The sequence below is a fragment of the Melospiza melodia genome, unplaced genomic scaffold (assembly GCF_035770615.1).
Source record: "Melospiza melodia melodia isolate bMelMel2 unplaced genomic scaffold, bMelMel2.pri scaffold_28, whole genome shotgun sequence".
Taxonomy (NCBI): Eukaryota; Metazoa; Chordata; class Aves; order Passeriformes; family Passerellidae; genus Melospiza; species Melospiza melodia.
Window position 1 is genome coordinate 4,258,710 of NW_026948600.1, and position 22,946 is coordinate 4,281,655.

The window sequence follows — 22,946 nt, forward strand, 5'->3', positions numbered from 1 at the left end:
GCTTTCCTTGGAGAAGGACCTGCCCGAGACACAGAGGGATGTTCATTTCTTATCAGCCACAAAGCCAAGGGGAGGCACAGCTCCATCAAATGCGAAAGTCATTCTTCTCCCTGGCTCTTCCCTGCCCCTGATCCCCACAGTCTGTCCTGTTTCCTTCATCCCTGCATTGCCAGGGACTTTCTGGGACAAGGGAGCTCTGCTCTGGCTATGGAGGGAGGTCCAAGTGCAGCCCTGGAGTGGGAACCAGAACTCATCAGGTTTGTGTCTTTGGAAGTCAGGGACTGGTGAGACTCAGAGACACAGAAATGTTTCTCTTCATGGCACACATAAAAAATGTGAACATGATAAAATTTAAGAAACATCTAAATCCTTCCCCCTTCTCCTTGTGACATCCCAGGAACATCTGACATTTCCATTTTCCACAAGGGATTGCCATAGAGGAAAGATTTTAGACAAAGACATTTTAGATGTAGTTTTATGTCACTCATGCTCCAGTCTGAAACAGGGCCCAGCATGGTGCTGGGATCATCAGAGAGCTGAGGTGTGTGCTGGAATTCAATCTCCTCCCCATCCCACAGCAGCCCTGCATTTCCCTCCTGCAGCCTTGGTCTCCAGCACAGCCATGGAGGCTCTTTGGGCTCAGGACTGTTGCTGCAGCCCCCAGGGGCAGCTGAGATCTGCCTTTGGCACAGTCAGGCCTGGCCAGGGCAGGCCATGCTCAGCAATTGCTTGTGTGAGCCTGGCCTTGCTGTCAGCCCCGGCAGCGGCTGCGTGGCCCCTTTGTGGCCCTGTGCTGGCCCAGCCATGGTGGCCCAGCCCCTGTGCAGGCCCAGCCCAGGCCAGGAGCATTGCGGCTGGGAACGGCCCCTGTGCTGTGGTGCCCACAGCAGCCTTGGTGCTCTGTGCCCCATGGCCTCCCTTCTGGGCAGCCTGTGCCAGCTCCTGCAGAGCCCGTGGCACCTGTGGGGCTGCACAGACAGCCCTGCCCCGGGCTCTGCAGGCCTCTGGGCGAGCAGAGAGGCCAACCTAGGCTGGCCATGGCTGGGAACTGGCCCTGAGCCCCGCAGGAGGATGGAGCTGGGCCACAGCCAAACTCAGCCCAGGCCAAAGCTGGGCTCAGCAGCCAGGCCTGCAAAGGGCTGGAGACAGAGACTGGTGCTGACAAATGTGTGGGCCCCCTCCCTGCTCTGTCCATGCCACACAGGGTAGAGAGCAGCCTCTTCTCTAGGCCACATGCCTGTTTGCAATGCCTTGCACAGGCGCTGGCCCTGCCCCACAAGGCCTGGCCTGAGTCCTGCCCCTGCACACTCATCCAGGCTGAGATGGACACTGATGGTTTCTGGGCCAGGCTCTCTGAGCCCAGCCCAGCTCCCTGCAAGCTCTGCCAGCTGCCCTGAGCTCTGGGCAGCACCAAGGGCCTCTCCCCAGCCCAGCCCAGCCGCCTCTGGCCCCACAGCTCTGCTCAGGCCAGGCTGCTCTGGGCACTGGCCCCACGGCCTCAGCCCCTGGCAAGGGCACAGCAGCAGCTGCAGCTGCCACAGGACTCAGCCCCAGCCATGGGGGAAGGTGCTGGGCCAAGGCCAAAGGAGGCTCCCTGGCTGCCCTGCTCCCCTCGGGCTGAGGTGCTGAGAGCTCTGCAGCCCCTGCTGCCATCCCATCTGCTCAGGGCAGCACAAGAGCCGCAGCCTTGGGGCCCTCAAGAGCTGCTCCTGCTCCAGGCCCAGGGCCCATGCCAAAGCTGTGCCCATTTCTGTTCATTGATGCTCTGATGGGGATGGATCCTCCGCCACTTGGAGGCTGCTGATGAATTTACTTACTCCAGAGGTTTTTTCTTTCTGGATCTCTTCATTTAGTTCAGGAATTCAGTGAGAAAAGCTCATAAATATTAGTGCAAAAACACCCAAACAAGAAAAGCCCCTGGGAATAATTCTAAGCTTCTTCTAAGCTTCTTCTGTGGTTAATTAGACAGATTTCTGATGTTTAATGAAAGTGAATATACTACATTAAAAAAAATGAATAAGCAATTGGTTTGTCCTGTTTTCTTTTCTGGTTTATAGACTGATACAAGCAATGTAAAATTGATGTTTATCCTCTGAACCTTCTAATGCAGCCTGAATAAATATGAAAATCAAGACCCTTCATAGCTAAAAATCAATCAGACTTTTTCCCTACCCCCTCCCCACCAGTTCCCTCAACCATCCCCTGGAACTCAGAGCAGCTGATAAATGCAGTCACATCCAGAGGTGTCCCCAGGGCTCAGGATTGGGGCCAGGTCAGTTAAATCTCTTTATTGCTGATCTGGACGAGGCCATTGAGGGCACCCTCAGTCTGTTCCCAGGTGAGCCCAAGCTGGGTGGCAGTGTGGCTGTGCTGGAGGGCAGGAAGCTCTGCAGAGGGATCTGGCCAGGCTGGAGCCATGGGCTCAGGACAATTGGATGAGGTTCACCAAGGCCAAGGGCAAGGTCCTACCCTGGGCTCACAACCACCCCAAATCCCTGGCTGTGCCCTGCCCCTGATCCCCACAGCCTGTCCTGTTTCCTTCATCCCTGCATTGCCAGGGACTCTCTGGGACACGGGAGCTCTGCTCTGGCTATGGAGGGAGGAGCAACTCATCAGTTTTGTATCCTTTGGGGGTCAGAAACTGGTGAGACTCAGAGGCACAGGAAGTTTCTTTTCATGGCCCACAGACCATAGTTGAACAGGACACAATTTATTAACAATCACACTCTTCCCTGAGCTATGTCCAAAGTCCCAGCATCATCTAATGAGTTGGACATCCACAAGTGATTTCCATACTAAAATGAATTTCAGAGAAACGTGGTTCTGTGATAGATATAAACACAATTAAGTTCTTGTATCATCATACTTGTCCTGGTGTGGGAGCAAAAGTGCTCAGAACAATTCCTGATTTGCAAATCTGTCAGTGATGGATGGAGAAGGGGGTCAGGCTGCTTTTGGTGGTGAGGAAATGCTGAAACCAGCCTGACTCATTTAATCTCCTCCTGTCCTGGCTGGTCTACCCTCTTTCTCCTTCCACCAATTGGCTTTTCTCTCCCACCAGGCCCCCCGGTGAAGAGCCTGGCTCTGTATTCTCCATCCCCTCCTCGCTGGCACTGCCAGGCTGGGATGAGGAGCCCCTCAGCCTTCCCTGCTCCAGGCTGGACAAGCCCAGCTCCCTCAGCCTCTGCTCACAGCCCAAGGGCTCCAGCCCCACCTTGGAGGCCCTTCCCAGACCCTGCTCCAGCTGCCAGACATCTTTCCTTCCCTGGGGAACCCAACCCAGGCCACAGTGACCTGGATAATCCCCATCCTTGATGTCCTGGTCACACAGCCCTGGCCTCTTGTCCCCTGTCAGGCTCTGGGGTGGATCCTGTAGAACATCCTTTGGTGGAGGCTGTGGCTCCTGGTGGGCCGGGGGGATCCCGGGGGACCCTGCTGGGCATGAACAGCATTGGAGTTGTTGGGAGAAACTGTGAGGGGGAGCTGGGGCAGAGTGACCAACCCAGTGACCTGACACAGCCCTGCTGGGATGTCACACAGCCCCTCTGGGATGTCACAACCAACTCTGTTATGTCAGTCTGCTCTGGAATGTCAGATACCTGCCCTGTGATGTCACAGAGGCAGTCTATAATGGCTTTTTGATGACCTCACATAACCCACTCTGTGATGTCACAGCCCATTCTTTGACCTCATGTTAGCAGATGAGAAATTGTCTCCACCAGGTGAGCTGACACCTGGGGCTTGTTCTCCACAACCCCAGGCCTGTGGAAACCACACAATGCCCATTGTGTGGGAAGGGAACTGGAAATTCACCATCCTGAGTGTCCTGCCAGCTCAGCCAGGCCCACTGGAACATTGGGATTAATGAGCACCAGTGTTGCCTTCTGAATCAAGGCAGGCGACCTAGTTCTGAGGTACAGCTTGACAGCCCACTCTCCAGGGCCGTTCGGGCCAATGACATACGCAGACACCAATGTGATGGACGGTCAAAAGGCGTTTATTACTTCTTCTCATGGGGTCTTATAGTCTTAGGGGTCTCTACGTCAAAAAGGGGTTTGTCCTTCTTATCTATGGTTAGTAGGGAATGGAAAAGTACTGAGCGAGGAGTGGAAAGTTGCTGACTTTACTGTTAGTGGGGCCACATTCCTATTGTTAGTTTCTTATCTATGAGTAACTGAGGGTCTTATCTACGGGAAACAGAGGGTCCTGGCTTTCCGTGACATCGCGAGTTTCTTCCGCAGCGCCTCTCCCTGACTACCACATCTCCCCCCTCCCCTTTTCACAAATGAATGAGGTAGTCATATACATATGTACTGAAATGAGGTATAAGGTTGTAACTTGACAAGGGAAAGGGGGTTTGGGAAACCTGAGTAAGCTTTTGCCAGACAAGTTTGGAAAATCTTGTGACTGGCAGTGTTCCTTGGTTGAATTCTCTGGTTAAATTCACAGCAACTGTCGTCGCCCTATGAACAGGATGTTGGTCCGTTCCAGGCGGCTCTGAACGAACGAGACCAGCTTGTTCAGCAGGCATGGTCCGAAGGTGACTGTTAGAAACAGCATCGCCAATGGACCTATCAGGGCAGAAATCAGAGTGGTTAGCCAAGGTGATTGATTGAACCAGGACTCGTACCAGCCCTGTTGGGCTTCCCTGTCTTTCTGCCTCTGAGCCAGTCTGTTCCGGAGTTCTGCCATAGAGCCTCTCACGACTCCTGTGTGGTCTGCATAGAAACCCTTTCAAGGTGGCACACAGGCCCCCTTGCTGCATAAACAGGAGGTCCAGGCCTCGCCTGTTCTGCAAGACCTCTTCTGAGAGTGAGGAGACCGACTTCTCTAGAAAGGAGATGGACGTCTCGATCCTTTGCAGGTCCTCGTCAATCGTTGCCTGCAGCTGTGACAGTCCTTGGTGCTGGGTCGCTAGGGCTGAGACACCCGTGGCCATTCCAGCTGCTCCCAGGCCGAGCAGGATTGCGATAGTTATGCCTGTTATTATTTCTCTTTTGTGGATCCGGCTGGGTCCCTCAAGAAGATGGTACATTTCTTCGTCTGAGTGGTACAGGACCCTAGGAACAACAACCTTGGACACAGAAGTCGTTAGAGTCATTGAATTTGGGAAGGAACATACAAGGACTCACTCCGGATCGCTGGCAAACCCACATCCCCAATGTGGATGGGATTACCCACTTATTGTTTTTCCTGTTAGGCTTGACAATTTTGGTGCAGACGTTGCCTCTCCGCCTAGCTAGGGTTGCATTGCCAAAGCATCTGCCTCGGCCTGTGACTTGACTCTGGGTGATTCCTTTGCGAGGGGTATTCCATCTGCATTGGTGAGGGGCTTTGGCTGAGGAATAATTGAAGGGAGTGTTTAGAGCGAATCTTTCGTAAAAGGGGGTTTGACATCATAACAAAGCCAGCAGGATTCGATTAGGTTAGGGTTGGGTTCATTCAGGGATACAAAGGTAGCTTCTAACATACGAAGGATTGGGTCGGAGTCTGACTCGGTTAAGCGGCTCATCTGAAAGGTTTCTGCTTGACCGGTCGGGACATTGCTGACCCCTGTGGGTAAGGTTTTGGGGTAGGTTACGTTTCTCCCTTTCGGCACGCTTTTAATCGCTTTGTTGGGTCCGACCGCTCGGGGTGCCGACGGCTGGAGCCTGATAATTTGCACATTCACCCTCTCTTTTGACCCTTGAAGGACCGCTGTCCACGTTTTGCCTGTGGCCCAGCTAGGGTGATCTGGCTGCAAGACTGTCATGTTGTAATCAGTGCATGCCCGAAATCTAGGGATTTTATGTTGGTTTCGATGGAAGTTTTCGTGAAAGAAGAAGGGTGTTTTGCAGCCGATGGGTGCCCAGGTGAACTGTAAGAAGTTGTCGGGCTCTTGTGGATCCCACCCAGGCCCCGACGGTCTGGCATCTGTAACTATGGTTTCGCAGCCCCAGTGCCCACAATATCCCCACCCTGGGTGATTGCAGTAGCTTTTCCCAGGGTTTGAAGCTGGGCACCAGTAGGATAGGTACGAGTGTGTGACGTGTGGGGAATAGGGGTTTACCCTTGGCTGTCCTGGAAACTGGTTGGTGATGCGGAGCACGAAGGATAGGGTGTTTGGTATGGTGATTTCTCTGAGTGCTTTGCCACTACTAAGGTGTCGCATGACCCACCTGAAGGGCCGATGGGGGTAGTGGTCTGGGCTGGCTTCCCCTCTGGCGACAAGCCCCAACAGCAAAATCACACAGAAACACCCTTGGTGCTTGGGTCTCACCCGTGCGGGTCTCTCGGGCACTGCCTGACGGCTTGGTGGTCTGTCACTTTCGTCTGGAACCGGGATGTACGCGTCACGAGGACGTCCCACGAGCAGGTCCTGTAAACAAAGACTCGCAATTCTTGTCAGTCCCATTCTGCTTGCTATGAAGGTCCAGTTTAATCGACTTAAGTGGACACCACCTGATTTTGCCGTCCTTTTTGACAGCTGCGTACCCTCGCCCCGTGAGCATCAGCCTCCAGCCCCATTCCCATTCACCTAGCTCGTTTCTAATTACCACCTGTGGGCCCTCTTCTAGCGTTCGAGTGGCCCAGTGTTTTTGGATGGGACTGTTTGTTTCATCTCCCCTAGGGAATTGATTCAGTGCCAGCAAAGCGGTTGCCAGCATACGTGCCTGATCTCCTCGGGGAATGGCATTGGCAAAGCCCTCTGCTTTTGCCAACACTTCTATCTTGGTTTTCAGGGTCTGGTTTGTTCTCTCAACTATGGCCTGTCCGGTACTGTTATATGGGATGCCTTGCACTAGCGTGATGCCCCATTTCGAGGCGAATTCCTGTACTTGTTTGGAGGTGAAATTGGAGCCGTTGTTCATTTTGATCTGCTTGGGGATACCAAGCCAAGCCATGGCTGTCAGCCAGTGCTGAATTGTGGCTTTGGAGTTAGTTTTGGGGTGCTGTGTGGCTATGATCGTTCCGCTATAAGTGCCCACTGTCACTGCAAGCCATGCTCGAGGCTTCAACAGTTCGCACCAGGTGAAGTCCGACTGCCAGATTTCTGAGGGCTTGAGACCTCTTGGGTTGACCCCGCAGGTCCAAAGGGGTGACTTCTGGCAATGAGGGCAGGTGGCTACCACATGTTTTGCGTCCGCCGTCGGGATTCCGCATCTCTTCGCCAGCGCTTTGACTCCGATGTGGAGCGACTTGTGCAGTTGACGAGCTCTTTGCAAGGTCCAAACGCCTTTTGCTGCGGCGTCCGCTTTGTCGTTGCCGATCTGGAAGTAACCTTTGACTGGGTTGTGGCTGTTGATGTGCATGACTGACACGGTGCCCTGTCGCGAGGAGAGTGCTTCTTCCAGCATTAGGGCTACTGCTGATGTTGACACTCCTGGTCCTGCCATGGCTAGGCAGAGCCTTGCCACGAATATAGAGTCTGTTACGATGTTGAGGTGTTCATCTTGGAAGAGTCCGCACGCCAAAACCACTGCTGCTGCCTCCAGTTGTTGCACTGACAGTGTGGGGTCACACGCTTTGACGCAGTGCCATTGCTCTCCTGCCTGCCACACTGCTGCTGAAGTTGAAGTCGTGGCAGAAGCGTCTGTGAAGACCGTTGGTCCTGACTGCTGGCTGTCCTTGACCTTCGGTGGCATGTCCATGTCGACTACGGTCAGCAACCTAGTCCAGGGTGGCTTGGAGGAGTAGGAGACTTCTCCTCCGAAGCCGGAGAGAGCAAGGGCCAGGTACTCCGATATTGTGGCTGACTCCGTGGTCGGCTGCTTGCGAAATGGAAGGTGGATGCTTGTCGGCTCTGTCCCTAGGTGTTTCAAAGCGAGTCTCCTGCCTTTCATGATGAGGCTGGCGATGCATTTGATTCCTGGGGAGAATGCACGAGAGGGTCTTCCGAGGACCACCCATTGGATCGGCCAGGCCTTTTCAGAAGGTCCTTGAGCTAGTGCTCCCACTCCCCCCTTCGGTGTAAAGTGGATGTACAATTCCAGTGGCATGGCAGGGTTCCACCTGGCAAGTGTGCCAGTGGACATCTGGCTTTCGATGAAGTCGAGGGAGCTCGTTGCTTGCGGCATCAGCTCCTTGGGTTCCCAGGGGTGCTTTCCTTTCAGGAGGTCGTACAGAGGGTCCATGACCTCGAGAGGAATCAGGACGATGTTGCGAAGCCACTGCAGCGATCCCACCAGGCGTTGCACGTCGTGGAGCGTCTCGACGTCTCGGTTGGTCTTCATCTCGGGGGGTGTCACGTAGGAGCTTGTAATTCCTACTCCCAGGAAGGTCACGCAGGGTCCTCTCTTGATCTTTGCGCTCGCGATCTCGAAGCCGTTGGCCTGAAGGGTCTCTGTGATTGTGGTCACCAGGTGATCCACTTGGCTTGTCGATGGTGCTGCGACCAGGATGTCGTCCATGTACTGGATGATGGTTGCGGTGGGATAGGAGTGTCGGACTGGCATCAGTGCTTTGTCCACGGTGATTTGGCATATGGTCGGGCTGTCGACCAGGCCTTGTGGAAGCACTCTCCATTGGAAGCGAAGGTTGGGCCGCTCGCCGTTCCAAAACGCCACGGAAAAGGTGAATCATTCTCTTCCTCAGGGTGCAGGGGTATTGAAAAGAAACTGTCCTTGATATCCAGTACTGCGCACGGCTGCCCTGCGGGGATGGCTGAGTTCGCGGGTAGCAGTGTCTGGACTGGACCCAGGGGTCGGATTGTCCTGTTCACTTCTCTCAGGTCGTGGATGAGACGATAGCCTTGTCCAGACCTTTTGGGGATCACAAATACCGGGGTGTTCCATGGGCTGGTGGAGGGTTCTATGTGACCCTTTTGTAGTTCGCGGTTGACCAGTTCCTGCAAGGCTGCCGCTCGAGGCTCTGTCAGGGGGCCCTGCTCAACCCATACAGGGTCTGATGATTTCCAAGTCAATTTGATTGGCAGCGGGGCTGTACGGCAGTGGCCCTCATGATAAATTTGTAATCCGAAATCCGAGCATGGAAAGGATGTCCCTTTTCCCCGGGGCCGGGATGCTTGGAGTGAGGGTGCTGCCAGGGAAAGCTGTGCCAGCTGGGGACAGCTCGCTGAGTTGCTGCCCTTCCCCGGAAGCCTGGGCTAACGTGGTCGCCCTGCCATTCCTGCTTAGATACAGTCCGCCCGCCCCATCAAAAAGCATGCGGCTTATTTGCGTAATATCAAAAGTGAGCAGATCGTTATTGCTAGAAAGGTCGTCCTCTAGAGTGGGTACTACATCTGAGTTGATCCCTATTTCTGAAATCGCTTTTGCTTCTTTTGGGTTAACTGGGGCATATGCCCTTTGTTGGTTCCCCCGCGCTCCGGCAACCCCCCCGGGAAAGCGTGCATGGAGGCTGCCGGTGCCCGGTCCCCACAGGCTGCTTTTATTTTTCCCCAATCGCTGAGTTTGTGTTGCGATTGTTTCTCGATATTGTTTAAAGCTTTATTCGGTTTCGCTCGAAACCGCATTAATTCTGCTCTCTCGGTTTCCGAGTCCCAGCCGGACTCGGTCGGCTCTTCCGAGCTGTCTGAGCAGCTGTTACTTGACTCTGAGATGGAAGCTGACTGCCGGTACACTTCCGGCGCTCCGTGCCATTTTGTTCAGCTTCGACCTCGCTCCTCCCTTCGGGGGTGGTGCTGCTCCCTCCCACTGGGCTCTCCCCGCCTCCTGCTGGGGGAGGTCCTTACCCCATAAGGACCTAATTTGGATAGAGCGCTCTGGTTGGTCTTACGCTCCTCCGCGGGGGCCGCCCCGTCTCCCCGCTCGCCCGCGCATGCGTTGTTAAGCAGGCTGACTCCGTTTCCGCCCCCCGCCTCCTCCCTTCCGCCCTCGCCATGTGGTTGGGCACCATTTTTAAACGCACATGGCAGGGGCGAGTTTTTACCAATCCCGGTGGGGTCCAACAATCCGGCCTCGTTCCGCGCCTCCTCTGCGAGTCCCTGCCAGAAGCATCGCGCGCGCTGCTCTGCTTCTTGCGCCGGACCGGTGGCCAGCGTGGAAGAGACGGATAGAGAAACCGCGGCTTTTTCGGACGGTTCCGCGGGCGGGCTAGGACCCGGCGGGCTCCGCGGGAAGGTTGGGGGGTCCCCTGGGGGTTCCAGGGGGTCTCCTGGGGGCTCTGGGGGGTCTGGGCTCGGGCTTGGGAAAGGGTGGAATGCGCCCGGCCCCCGCATATTCCCGCCTTCAATCCGATCACTCTCAGAGGTGGTTTGCGTCGCGACCCCCACCCCCGGCTTTGGTGTAGCTAATAAACGTATACACGCGGCTTCCCGCGTCTCCTGTTCTTCTAACGTGTTGCATAGGGCCTCTTCTACTTTCCCCCACGCTTTGAGGTTTTTACCACTGCCTGCGGACTTAGAGTCCTCTGCTGAGGCGGCAGTGCACTTCTCCCGCGCTTCCGAATATAATATATTTACCGGACGTTCGATCGTCCCCAGCTCTAGGAGCCTTGCAATAGCAAGATTAGAATTCCTGAGCTCACCTTTAATTCCCCATTGCTCATGAGCCTGACTTACGACCTTCGCTGTGGATTCCATGGCCCAAGCGGGTCCCAGGGCGTCCCCTACGCTGTGGTCAGACCTGCTGCCACAGCCGCCGTCCTCTTTCCAGGAGAATCCCCATTCCCCGGGCGCAAGCCGCTTTCCCAGGTCCCGGCACCAAAATGTTGCCTTCTGGATCTAGTCAGGCGACCTGGTTCTGAGGTACAGCTCGACGGCCCACTCTCCAGGGCCGTTCGGGCCAATGACATACGCAGACACCAATGTGGTGGACGGTCAAAAGGCGTTTATTACTTCTTCTCATGGGGTCTTATAGTCTTAGGGGTCTCTACGTCAAAAAGGGGTTTGTCCTTCTTATCTATGGTTAGTAGGGAATGGAAAAGTACTGAGTGAGGAGTGGAAAGTTGCTGACTTTACTGTTAGTTGGGCCACATTCCTATTGTTAGTTTCTTATCTATGAGTAACTGAGGGTCTTATCTACGGGAAACAGAGGGTCCTTGCTTTCCGTGACATCGCGAGTTCCACAGCGCCTCTCCCTGACTACCACACACCAGGGACCACCAGAAACCCCCAGGACAGAAGAATACATGGGTAAAGGGGAGAGGATGATTTTGGGGAAATGATTATCATATGTGTGTTTAGTCCAGGACAATCAATGAATATGTGTGCAAAATACAGAATATAAACAGAAACTTTCCTGTACTGAGCATGCACGGCTTTGGAAGAAGCTATCCCCGTGCATCCAGCTGAATAAAGAATGCTGCTTCTTTATGCTACATTGGGGTTAAGGAGTTTTCTGGTTTACTGAATTTTTGGTAACACTCCCGCTTCCAAGGATAGCTCTGTCTGCTGCTGTTCACAAACAGAGAAGGGCTGGTGGCAGATGAGGGGCTCAGAGGCTGCCTGGGGCACAGTGACCATGAAATAATCAAGTTTTCAATGTTCTGTGAAAGAAGGAGGGGCAGCAACAAAACTTCTGCACTGGAAATAGGAAGGGCAGACTTTGGCCTGTTTAGGATGCTGATCTGGGGAGTACCAAATCAGGTCCTGATTTTTTTAAGTGAAACATCCCTTAAAAACAAAGGGATCCAGGAAGGATGGACACATTTCTAGAAAGCAATCATAAGCGGGAAGGAGCAGTTTGTCCCAGTGTGGCAAAAGATGAGCTAGTGAGGAAAATTACTAGCCTGGCTGCCCATGGAGCTTTTGTGGGGACTCAGGTGCAAAAAGGACTGGCACGGCATGAAGTTTTAAGGATGTCTTTAGGTTATCGGAAAGAACATTAGAGTGGTGAAAGCTCAATCAAAACTTAAGCTGACCCATCCTTTAAAGAAAAAAAAATTATTGTATAAAAATTTTTTAGCAAAAGGAGGGCGAAGGAGAACCTCTACTCTTTATTGGATGCAGTGGAGAAGATAGTAAGTAAAGATAAGGAAATGGCTGAACTGCTTAACACCTTGTTTGTCTCAATTTTCAATATTAGGACAGGCTGTCCTTAGGACAAGTATTCTCCTGAGCTGGTAGATGGGCACAGGGAGCAGAACAGCCCCCCCTGTAATCCAGGAGGAATCAGTTGGTGACCTGCTGAGCCACTCAGATGCCCACAGGTGAATGGGATAGAATAGGATCCATCCCAGGGGGATGAGGGAGCTGGTGGATGAGCTCCCCAAGCTGCTCTCCATCATTTACCATCAGTGCTGGCCCAGCAGGGAGGGCCCAGGGGACTGGAGGTGCCAGTGTGAGCCCATCCCCAAGAATGGCTGGAAGGAGGATCTGGGGAACTCCAGGCCTGCCAGCCTGACCTGGGTACCTGGCAAGGTTATGGAACAGATCACCTTGAGTGCCATCCCAGGGCACCCACAGGATGGCCAAGGAGTCAGAGCCAGCCAGCGTGGATTTAGGGGTGGCAGGTCCTACCTGACCAACCTGGTCTCCCTTTATGACCAGGTGACCCGCCTGTGGATGCAGGAAAGGCTGTGGATGTTGTGTGCCTGGAATTCAGCAAAGCCTTTGACACTGTCTCTGACAGCATTCCCAGGAAAAGCTGCAGCCCACGGCTTGGGCAGGTTCCCTCCTCGCTGGGAGATTTAAGAGCTGGCTGGAGGCTGGGTCCAGAGAGCGGTTGGGATGGTGCTGCACCCAGCTGGTGTCCAGGCACTGGTGGTGTCCCCCAGGGATCTGTGTTGGGCCCAGTCCTGTTTAATATCTTCACTGATTATCTGGGTGAGGGGATCAAGTCCACCATTCACAAATTGGAGATGGCACCAAGCTGGGTGTGAGTGTGGATCTGCTGGAGGGCAGGACAAGAAGACACAGCCTTAAGCTGCATCAGGGGAGGTTTAGGCTGGAAAATAGGAAGAAGTTCTTCACAGAAAGGACGAGTGGGCATTGGAATGGGCTGGCCAGGGCGGAGGTGGCAGAGTCACTGTCCCTCTCCAGTGGCACTAAGTGGCATGGTCTGTGTTACAAGGCAGTATTAGGGCATTGGTTGGACATGATGATCCCAAAGGTCTTTTCCAGCCTATTTGATTCTGTCATTCTGTGATGATTGGGACACTCTGGGGCCATTGGGACACTGCAGGGCCTCATGGAACTAAGAGGACCATGGTGACACCATGCAGCACCACAGAACCAGGGGTCCACTGTGGTGCTCTGGGGCCAAACGGACCCAGGGAGTGCACCGTGACATTCTGGGTCCTTGTGGTCCCACAGAGGCCATTGTGACACTGCAGAGCCTTGTGTAACCAAAGGGTTTCACCATTTTGACACTGCAAAACCAAAGAGACCATTGGGAGACTCCAGGGCCCAGTGGATCCAAGGGGCCGTTCTGACACTGCGGGGCCTCATGGAACCAAGGGGACATTGTGACACTGCAGGATCCTGTGTAACCAAAGGACCACTGTGACATTATGAGGCCTCAAGGGATCTGGAAGAACATTGTGACACTGTGGGGCCTTGTGGAAACAAGGAGTTCATTGTGATACTGAGGGGACTTGTGTAACCACAGACACCATGGTGACAGTGTAGGACCTCATGTGACCATGGGGCCATTGTGACAGTCTGGGGCCCCATGGAACCGAGAGGCCACTGTGAAAAAGCAGCACCAATGAGAACACTGTGACACTGTGAAGCCCCATGGAACCAAGGAGACCATTGTCACATTTGGGCGCCCCATGGAACAAAGGAGACCAGTGTGACAGTGCAGGGCCTGGTGTAACCAAGAGGCCATTGTGACACTGAGGGGCTCCATGGAACCAAGGACATCTTGGCAGATGACACCAAGCTGGGTTTGAGTGTGGATCTGCTGGAGGGTAGGGCGGCCCTGCACAGGGCCCTGGACAGGCTGCATCCAGGGCCAAAATCCAACAAAGTGAGTTTTAACAAATCCAAGTGCTGGGTCCTGCACTTTGGCCACAGCAACCCTTGCAGCACTACAGGCTGGGGACAGAGCGGCTGGACAGCAGCCAGGCAGAAAGGGACCTGCAGGGACTGATGGACAGCAGGCTGGACATGAGCCAGCCGTGTGCCCAGGTGGGCAAGAAGGCCAATGGCTCCTGGCCTGGATCAGGAATGGTGTGGCCAGCAGAAGCAGAGCTGCTGTGCCACCACTGATCTACCCCCATCTCTGCAGACAGACATTGCTGCTTCAGCTCCAGAGAAGGCAACAAAAGGGCATCTCTGCAGAAAATTCTGCTGGGAGATCCTTTAGTTCCTTTAAAGCCACCAAGTGCACAGCCCCTCTTTGACACAGTCTGTGGCCACAGGGAAGTGGAGAGAAACAAAATGAGAAATGGCACAAGAAATGACATTTCTTTGTGGACAATATGAAAAAACTAAAACAAAGGAAAATAATCTCCAAAATGAAACCAACAAGAAGTATCAAAAACTAGCTTTATTAAAAGTGTTTTGCAGAAATTGCGCAGCAGTTTAATGTTCCTGAAAGCATCCAGTCATCAGTCTCCTCACTGCAGCCTTGAGCTCCTGGTTCCTCAGGCTGTAGATGAGGGGGTTCAGGGCTGGAGTAACCACCGAGTACAGAACTGACATTGCCAGATCCAGGGACGGGGAGGACAGGGAAGGGGGCTTCAGGTTTGCAAACACTGCAGTGCTGATGAACACGGAGACCACGGCCAGGTGAGGGAGGCAGGTGGAAAAGGCTTTGTGCTGTCCCTGCTCAGAGGGGAGCCTCAGCACAACCCTGAAGATCTGCACATAGGAGAAAACAATGAACACAAAACAACCAAACACCAAACAGACACTAACTGTAATGAGCCCAAGTTCCCTGTGGTAGGATTTGGAGCAGGAGAGCTTGAGGATCTGTGGGATTTCACAGAAGAACTGGCCCAGGGCATTGCCATGGCACAGGGGCAGGGAAAAGGTACTGGCCGTGTGTAGCAGTGAATAGAGAAAGGCACTGGCCCAGGCAGCTGCTGCCATGTGGGCACAAGCTCTGCTGCCCAGGACAGTCCCGTAGTGCAGGGGTTTGCAGATGGACACGTAGCGGTCGTAGCACATGATGGTCAGGAGGAAATACTCTGCTGAGATAAAGAAAACAAAAAAAAAGAGCTGTGCAGCACATCCTGTGTAGGAGATGTTCCTGGTGTCCCAGAGGGAATTGTGCATGGCTTTGGGGACAGTGGTGCAGATGGAGCCCAGGTCGCTGAGGGCCAGGTTGAGCAGGAAGAAGAACATGGGCATGTGCAGGTGGTGGCCGCAGGCTATGGCGCTGATGATGAGGCTGTTGCCCAGGAGGGCAGCCAGGGAGATGCCCAGCAAGAGGCAGAAGTGCAGGAGCTGCAGCTGCCGGGTGTCTGCCAATGCCAGCAAGAGGAAGTGGCTGATGGAGCTGCTGTTGGACATTTGCTGGGGCTGCACGTGGGGACCTGTTCATGGAGAAAAGGAAAGTGAAGTGTTAGAGGATATTTGTATCCAAAATCAAAGCCATTTCCCATATACCATCCTCTGTAACATACATGGACATGGTTTTGTGTTTAAGAGTTTTGAAGTTTTCTTTATAAGCTCCCCCCATGTCTCTCCTGGTATTCTTGGATATCTGAAACCATCAGCATTATTTCTGCCCTCCAGTAGATGAGAGTGAGTTCCATAAGGCAAGATGATGAGTGGAGAGTCAGGGGAGATGGTCTGTCCCTTCATTCTGTTTGGAGTTTCTGTGAACTTTCAGTTTTCTCAAATGTAGGGTGTTCACACTCCCACATTTCTCTTAAAAACCCCCAGGTACTGCTGAGAGCAGATGGATCCACCACAGCCCAGCTCCACATTTGTAGCCAAGGAGTCACATTGCTCATTTCACCAACCCAATAGCAGCATTTTCAGTGTCAGAACACCTCTGATTTCCCCATCAATTATACAACTCAGAGATGCTCTGGGACACGTTTGCACCCTGGATTGGAGCTCCCAGCTTGGACTGAAATCTCAGGGAGACCACCAAGTGTCCTTATGATGGCATTGGACGAAGGGAGATGCAGCTCCTTCCCTGGCTGCACTGACAGCATTGCCCAGAGCCGGGCACTGGGGACAGCATCACTCTGAGCCAGCTGTGTCCCCCGGCCAGAGCCCCCAGTGCTGGGCAGCTGTTCCCAGCCCTGTGCTCTGCAGAGGGAACTGGGCCCGGGGCTGCAGAGCTGCCCCACGGCTCTGCTGCAGCTCTGCCTGCACAGGAGGGGCTGTACGCCTTGGAGCCCTGGCCCTGAGGGCACAGGCTGGGCTGGGGGCACAGGAGGGAGGGGGCTTGTTCAGAGGGAGGGGCTGCACTGGAGGGGATCCTGTGGACATCTCTAAACTCTCCCTGCCACAGCAATTCTGGGTTTTGTTTTCTCTCCTTGCCTGATCTTCTCTCTGCTTCCTGCAGATTTCCCTCCTGCAGGTGTTTCCCTTTGCCTGATCTCTCCCTGCCAGCACTCACAGACCCCAAATCTCTGTGCACTCTCCTTGGCCTGACAGAACCCTGGCTGCTTGCAGGGCACTGGCTGGGGCAGGTTCTGTTTGCAGCTTGGAGAAAGGACAGCTCAGACTGAGCCTGATGAGTCCAGCAAAGGTGATGCTGGTGCTGTCCCTGGGCAGAGTGGCTGAAAGCACTTTAGGGATCTCCTGTGAATCTATTGATCGCTAAAACCAACAGTTCGGATATCTCAGAGACTTGAAGAACATAATGATTAGCAATTCATACTATCTTTAATATTTAACCCTCCCTTCCTGACATTCTCCAATATTAGGAAACTGAATACTTGAACTCTTTGTAAATTTCCTCACTTTTATTAAAAAGCTTGTCTTGGAAATATTCTATGACTTATTAGAACCCCTAAGCATGTCTGAGCTTCATGAGCATTTCACCTCCCCTGCTCCAGAAACACCCAGAGTTGTACTCACAGAGTCTGTAGGCATTGGGATGTTCCAGCTTTAGGAGATCACTCCAGGAGCTGCAGCTGCATTGTCCTGCAGCCAGAGGTTGCTGTGCCAAGGGCTGGCAGTGATTGTGCCCCAGGCACTTCTCAGCACCTTCCCAGCCCTGATTGATTGAAGCTCTCTGTGCCTCTGTGCTGTGCCCGGAGTGGCTGCAGGCAGTACCCCAGCCCTGCTGGGCTGGGAGAAGAGTTGCTCATCAAGAGAAATGTGCTTTTGAAGCTCTTCTTGGTTACCAGGAGCTGCCTCTGTGCCAGGCTCAGCTCAGCAGCACAGACACAGCACAAGGACTTTAATGAGCCTCTGGGGCTTTGTGCTCAGGCCCTGACCATCAGTCGCTGAGAGGGAGCTGAAAAAACCTCACCAGAACTCCAAGTCAGAGTCCAACTCCAAAGTTGCTTGGACTTTTAATGGGTCCCACTGAGGGACATGACTGAGAAAGTGTCCCCAGACCCCAGGCAGAGCAGAGAACTGGGGGCAGTGCTGACACGTGGGGACAAAGAGAAGCCAAGTCTTGGTGCCCTGGGGAACCAAGGGCTGGGAGGAGACATCTTGTCCTGAGGCACGGGGGCCTCCTGGCACAGCCCCAGCCAGGCTGGGCACTGTCAGCCCCTTGTCCTGCCCTCAGCATCCCCCCTAGCCCACATCCCAGTGGCCTCAAGGATCTGCTGGAAGGAGTCCCTGGGGAGCCTTGCTCAGGAATGCCCCTGGGAGCTCTTTAATGCTCCCTGCAGGGACTGCAGGTTTTTCAAAGGACTTTGGGTTTGGCTTTTGCCTTGGAGTGTCTGAGAGGTTTTTGCTATCTTTGCCTCCAGTTATCTGCTGTAATTAGTCCCTGGAGAGGCTTTGTCAGTAACAACACTCAGTGGGGCTCATTAATGCTTCAGGATACTTCAGGTATTTTAAGGTACTTGGCGTTTCCCTTTTGATACAGACTCAGTGAGAGGTTTGTGCAATCATGGCTCCAATTATCTGCTTTAACGACCCTTGAGAGCTTTGTACTGACACTCAGTGGAGCTCATTAATACCTTGAGATACTCAAGGTTTTTAAGGTACTTTGGATTTTCCTTTCCACACTGAGTCTCTGAGAAGTTTTTGTGCCATCCTGGCCTCCAATTCTCCAAGGAGTCCATGAAGAGCCTGTGTTGGGATGTACCTCAGTGGGACCCATTCATGCTTTGAGACACTTTGAGTTTTTCCTCTGACTTTGACTCCTGGAAAGGTTTGTGCATTCTCTTCTCAGGCCCTGAGGTTCCAGGGTTCAGCTCCAAATGCACAGTGAGGCTCATGAGGATCAAGCAAGTCCTGATAAACCATGGCTCTGCCTTGATTTCCTTCTTCTGTTGTACAAATCACTAGGAATTTCTTCTTGTATAGTTATGGAGAAATATTTCAAAGAGCTTCTAATAAATCCACATTCTTCTTTTAAAGATATGTTGTTCTCTTTAGAGCAGAGGTGATCATGGCATTCAGTGACTGATAGTGACTCAGGGACTCTCCTCAAGCAGTCTGGCCTGATCAGAGAAGCTGTGCCTTGAGGTCTGACCCTGTGTGCACCACCTTGCTCCACATTTGCCAACCCCATTCTGTCCCTCCTTTGTCACTTGAGGCCGGCTTAGCTTGGAGAACTGGCTGCACTCAGGCAAAGAGTGGTTTTCTTTTTTTATTTTTGTAATCTAAAACTCCTGAGTTCTCCATTGAATACAGACACCCTCCTCACATGTGTGCCAAGCCCACGTGCCAGCAAGATCACTCCAGACCTGCCCTGGGCCAGCTGTGAGGGTGTGTGGAGGCCCAGAGGCCTACCATCAGAGTCTCAGTCCCCTATACATGGAGGACTGGTTCCAGATAAGACGACTATGCTTTCAGGTTAGGGTGAGATCCCACTGATCTTTTCAGGCACATGCTGATTTATGTCACGTTATGTTACCCCATTGGCCCATTGGCCTAATTACCCTAGTTCAGCTCCTATTGCCCACGTTTGTTTAGTCCTTGAATGTTCTTCTCTCTCTGTCCCTCCATTGGCCCTAGTTTGCGGCATTCTTTCACCCTTTTTCCCTATTGGCTGATCTGACCTCTGACCCATCCTTTGCACCATTTCCCCCCATATCCATTGGACCCTGACCCTCAGCTCCACCCTCACTACCCCATATAAGGCCCTGTTCCCTCAGCCTACACCCTGTCTTCATCCCTGGAGCCTTTTCAGCTGTGTAGCCTGTTCCTGTACCAATAAACCCAGTTTTCTGGAGAAAATACAAAGATCCATCCTGCCTATTCTGTCGACTTTCTAAGGTAGCAGTGAGCTTTGGGGTCATGAGTGCTGGACCTCCAAGGGCCTCAGTAGAGCCATGGTGCTACACATGGCACCCGAATAGGGACCTGATTTGTTGAGTTCCCTGTGAGCGTCTCCAGCGGTGATCCTGCCAGCCAGACGTCACTGGAAGCTGTTCCCCTTCAGGTCAGCCACAACACTGAAGTGAGACTTCAGTTTTATCGAATCTCATTGAAGAAGAAGTTAACAATCCCTTCAACATCTGTGGTACCAACTTCACTGACAGCCCCACAAGCCCCACTTTGGCTGAAGATTCTGCCTGTGAGACTGAGAGTGAGTGACTGAGTGGCAGAGAGCTCCCAGGTGTTCAGGCTTTTGATTTTCTGCTCCTGCGAGTGGGAAATCCCTCTTCCATTGGGGGAAACTATGGGAAATAATCAGTCCCAAGCCGAAAAGGATGTTTTTGTTAAATTTTGGAGAGTTTTAAACTTAGAGGGGAGTTCATTTTCTCAGGAGAGTTTAAAATATTTTGTTCACTGGTTGTTTAAGGAGTTTCCTGATATCTCTGTTGATCCTATCTTTCAGTTATCATTTTGGGATGTTGTTGCGGAAAAGTTTATATTTTACAAACACAAGCAATGTTCAAAGTTGGGAAATTTTATCTGTTGTTTCATTCAATTTATAGGATCATTTAACAAGTTCATGGTTCAAACCCTTTGTCCTGGTTTATTCAACCCGCCCCCCACATTTCTGAACCCACGTTCCCTGAGAACAGGATGGGAGATGGAGCCTGCCCTTTGGCACACACAAGCCATCTGCCGCCTGCCATCTTCCCTCCTTTTCTGTCCTCTCCTCAGGGTGGTAGTGGCCATGCTGCCCTGAGATACACCCTTGACCACATTCCTTCATCCGGTAGACCTAATCCCCCTTCCTATAAATCACAAGATGGCAATACTCCTGTTAGGGAGATGTCCATTTCAGATTCCCTCCTACCTTCATCCCCCTTTCCTGCCTTTTCTCTGGGTACCTCCCCTGTGATAGGTCCCACCTTGATGTCAAATTCCGCCCCCGGAACTGGACATGGGGCCAACTGGAAGGAAGCCATTTCAGCTACCAAAGGCCTTCAACACAAGGTGTTGCCAGTTGGCCGAAAGCCCTGCGCCCCTCCCAGCAGATCTGCTTCCTGCAGAATTCTCTTTCCCTGGATCTCTGTTGCAGATGGAAGCTGCTGGTGCCATCCTCACCTTAAACCTCTCTCTTGAATGCAAACAGATGTTCCCACGTGTGTTAAGCAGGATTTGTTTAATGTTCCTACAAAACTTTTGTTGTTCCTCATGGAATGAAGGGGCCATTTTGGGACTGAGGGGGTGACGTGGAAACAAGGAGTCAGTTGTGACCCTGGGGTCCCATGGAACCAAGGGGCCATGGTGACACAACAGGGTCACATGGATACTGTGGTCCATTGTGACAGTGTGGATCCAAGGAGACCATGGAGACACCTCCAGAACCTCATGGAACCAAGGAGTCCATGGTGACACAGTGGGCTGCATGGAGCCAATGGTCCATGGTGACACTGCCCATCCAAGGAGGCCATTGTGACACTGTGGAAGCTCATGGAGCGAGGGAGGACATTGTGACACTGAAGAACTGCATGGCACCAAATATCCATGGTGACACAGCAGGGCATCATGGGAACCAAGGAACCGCTGTTGGCAGTAGGGAAACTCATTGAACCAGGGGCCCTTGTGGAACTGCAGAACCATCAGAGCTGCTGGACCTTGTCCCAGCTCCTTGGGAGGCACGGCAGGAGTGTGGGAAGGGCTTCAGCTACAGCTCCGCCCTCATCAGGCACCGGCGCATCCACACTGGGGAGAAGCCCTACGAGTGTGCCCAGTGTCAGAAGAGGTTTCGGACCAGCTCCAGTCTCCTCCAGCAACAGCAGATTCACACAGATGAGAGTCCCTTCTGCTGCCCTGACTGTGGAAAAGGCTTCAAGCGCAACTACACCCTTGTCAGCCACCGGCGCATCCACACTGGGGAGAGGCCCTACGAGTGTCCTGAGTGTCAGAAGAGGTTTCACACCAGCTCTGATCTCCTCTTGCATGAGCGGATTCACACGGATGAGAGACCCTTCCTCTGCCCTAGCTGCGGGAAGGGCTTCAAGCGCAACTCCCACCTCATCAGGCACAAGCAGACCCACACTGGGGAGAGGCCTTACGAGTGTGGGGAATGTGGGATGAGCTTTAGCCAGAACTCTAACCTGATCTCCCACCAGAAGACCCACACCAGAGAACGGCCCTATGAATGTGGGGAATGTGGGAAGAGCTTCAGTCTGAAGTCTCTCTCAAGCTGCCACCAGAGGATCCACACTGGGGAAAGGCCATACAAGTTTTGGGAATGTGGGATGACCTTTACTAGGAGGCCCCCACTGATCATCCACCAAATGACCCACACTGGGGAGAAGCCCCACAAGTGCCCTGAGTGTCAGAAGAAGTTTCACACCAGTTCTGATCTCGTCCAGCACCAGCAGATTCACACGGTTGAGAGGCCCTTCCGCTGCCCTGACTGCGGGAAGGGCTTCAAGCACAACTCCACCCTCATCACCCACCGGCGCATCCACACTGGGGAGAGGCCCTATGAGTGTCCTCAGTGTGGGAAGAGCTTCTCCAGCAGCTCTCACTTGACCAGACACCAACGGAGTCACCAGTAAAAGAAACCCTGCACATGTCCCAACTGCAGGAGGAGTTCATGCACTGCTCCAGCTTTATCCCCCATGGGAGAACCCACGTTGGGAAGAGCCCTGGGGACCCATTTTCCCTGTGATCCATGCTGGGAAGACAGCTGTACCTTTTCCTGCCTCTGCCAATTATATGATGTGGGATGGAAGAACATGAGGGTCTGGCCATAGCCCTGTCATTACATTTACTCCCACCTCAGGTCATTGCTAGGGGCAGGAAAGGGACTCTCTCTCTCCCTGAAGAGAAGGGTGTCCTTTCCAGGCAGGGGAAATTGTGGCCAGGCAGACCCAGTGAATTGCGTTTAGTTTTCCCTGTAAATAGTTTTTCTGTTATCAATAAAATTTCTGTTCCATTTGTTCCTTATATTGTTGCTGTTCCCAATAAATCATTCCTATCCCAGCCCAGGATCTTTCCCTTTTGTGCTTTCCAGGGGAGGTGGGAGGGCAGCAAGGGCAGCGCAGTTTTAGTGGGAGCAGAAAATTGGGGTACCCAACTCCTGAATCCTGGCTCGTGGAAACCGAGCATCCCAGATGGTCCCAGCCCTGGTGGTGATGGCAACAGCCTTGGGAGCGGGTCCCTGGCTGGGGCTGTGGGAACCTGTTCCCTCTGGTGCCCAGGGACGGGAGTGGAGGGAACGGCTGCAGCTGAGTCGGGGCAGGCTCAGGTTGGATGTCAGGGAAAGGTTTTTGCCCAGAGGCTGCTGGGGCCCTGCCCAGGCTCCCCAGGGAAGGGTCCCAGCTCCAGGGCTCTCTGAGCTCCAGCAGCGTTTGGACAGCACTGCCAGGCCCAGGCTGGCATTGTTGGGGTGTCCTGTGCAGGGCCGGCAGTTGGACTTGAGGATCTTGATGGGTCCCTCCCAGCTCAGCCAATTCTGTGGTTCTGGGATCCCATGAGCCTGGGGATGGGGCTGCCAATGGTTGCCATGGCAACGGGCTCTGCCTGCAGGCCTGAGCTGGTGTCCATGGAAACCACCCCAGCATGGGGTCTCCATGGAGCTGTTGAGGGACTGAGCATAGCAACAGGGGGCTGGTGA

General features: G+C 53.3%; 1 protein-coding gene across 1 annotated transcript in view; it reads left to right on the plus strand.

Moving 5' to 3' along the window:
* Positions 1-21,030: 21,030 nt before the first annotated feature.
* Positions 21,031-22,946, plus strand: part of LOC134433923 (zinc finger protein 420-like) — a gene marked incomplete at both ends in the record, with an annotated part of 41,288 nt that continues 39,372 nt past the window's right edge. The window contains one exon of the mRNA XM_063182615.1: positions 21,031-21,881. Coding sequence (XP_063038685.1) covers positions 21,031-21,881 — 851 coding nt within the window. The remainder of the gene's footprint in view (positions 21,882-22,946) is intronic.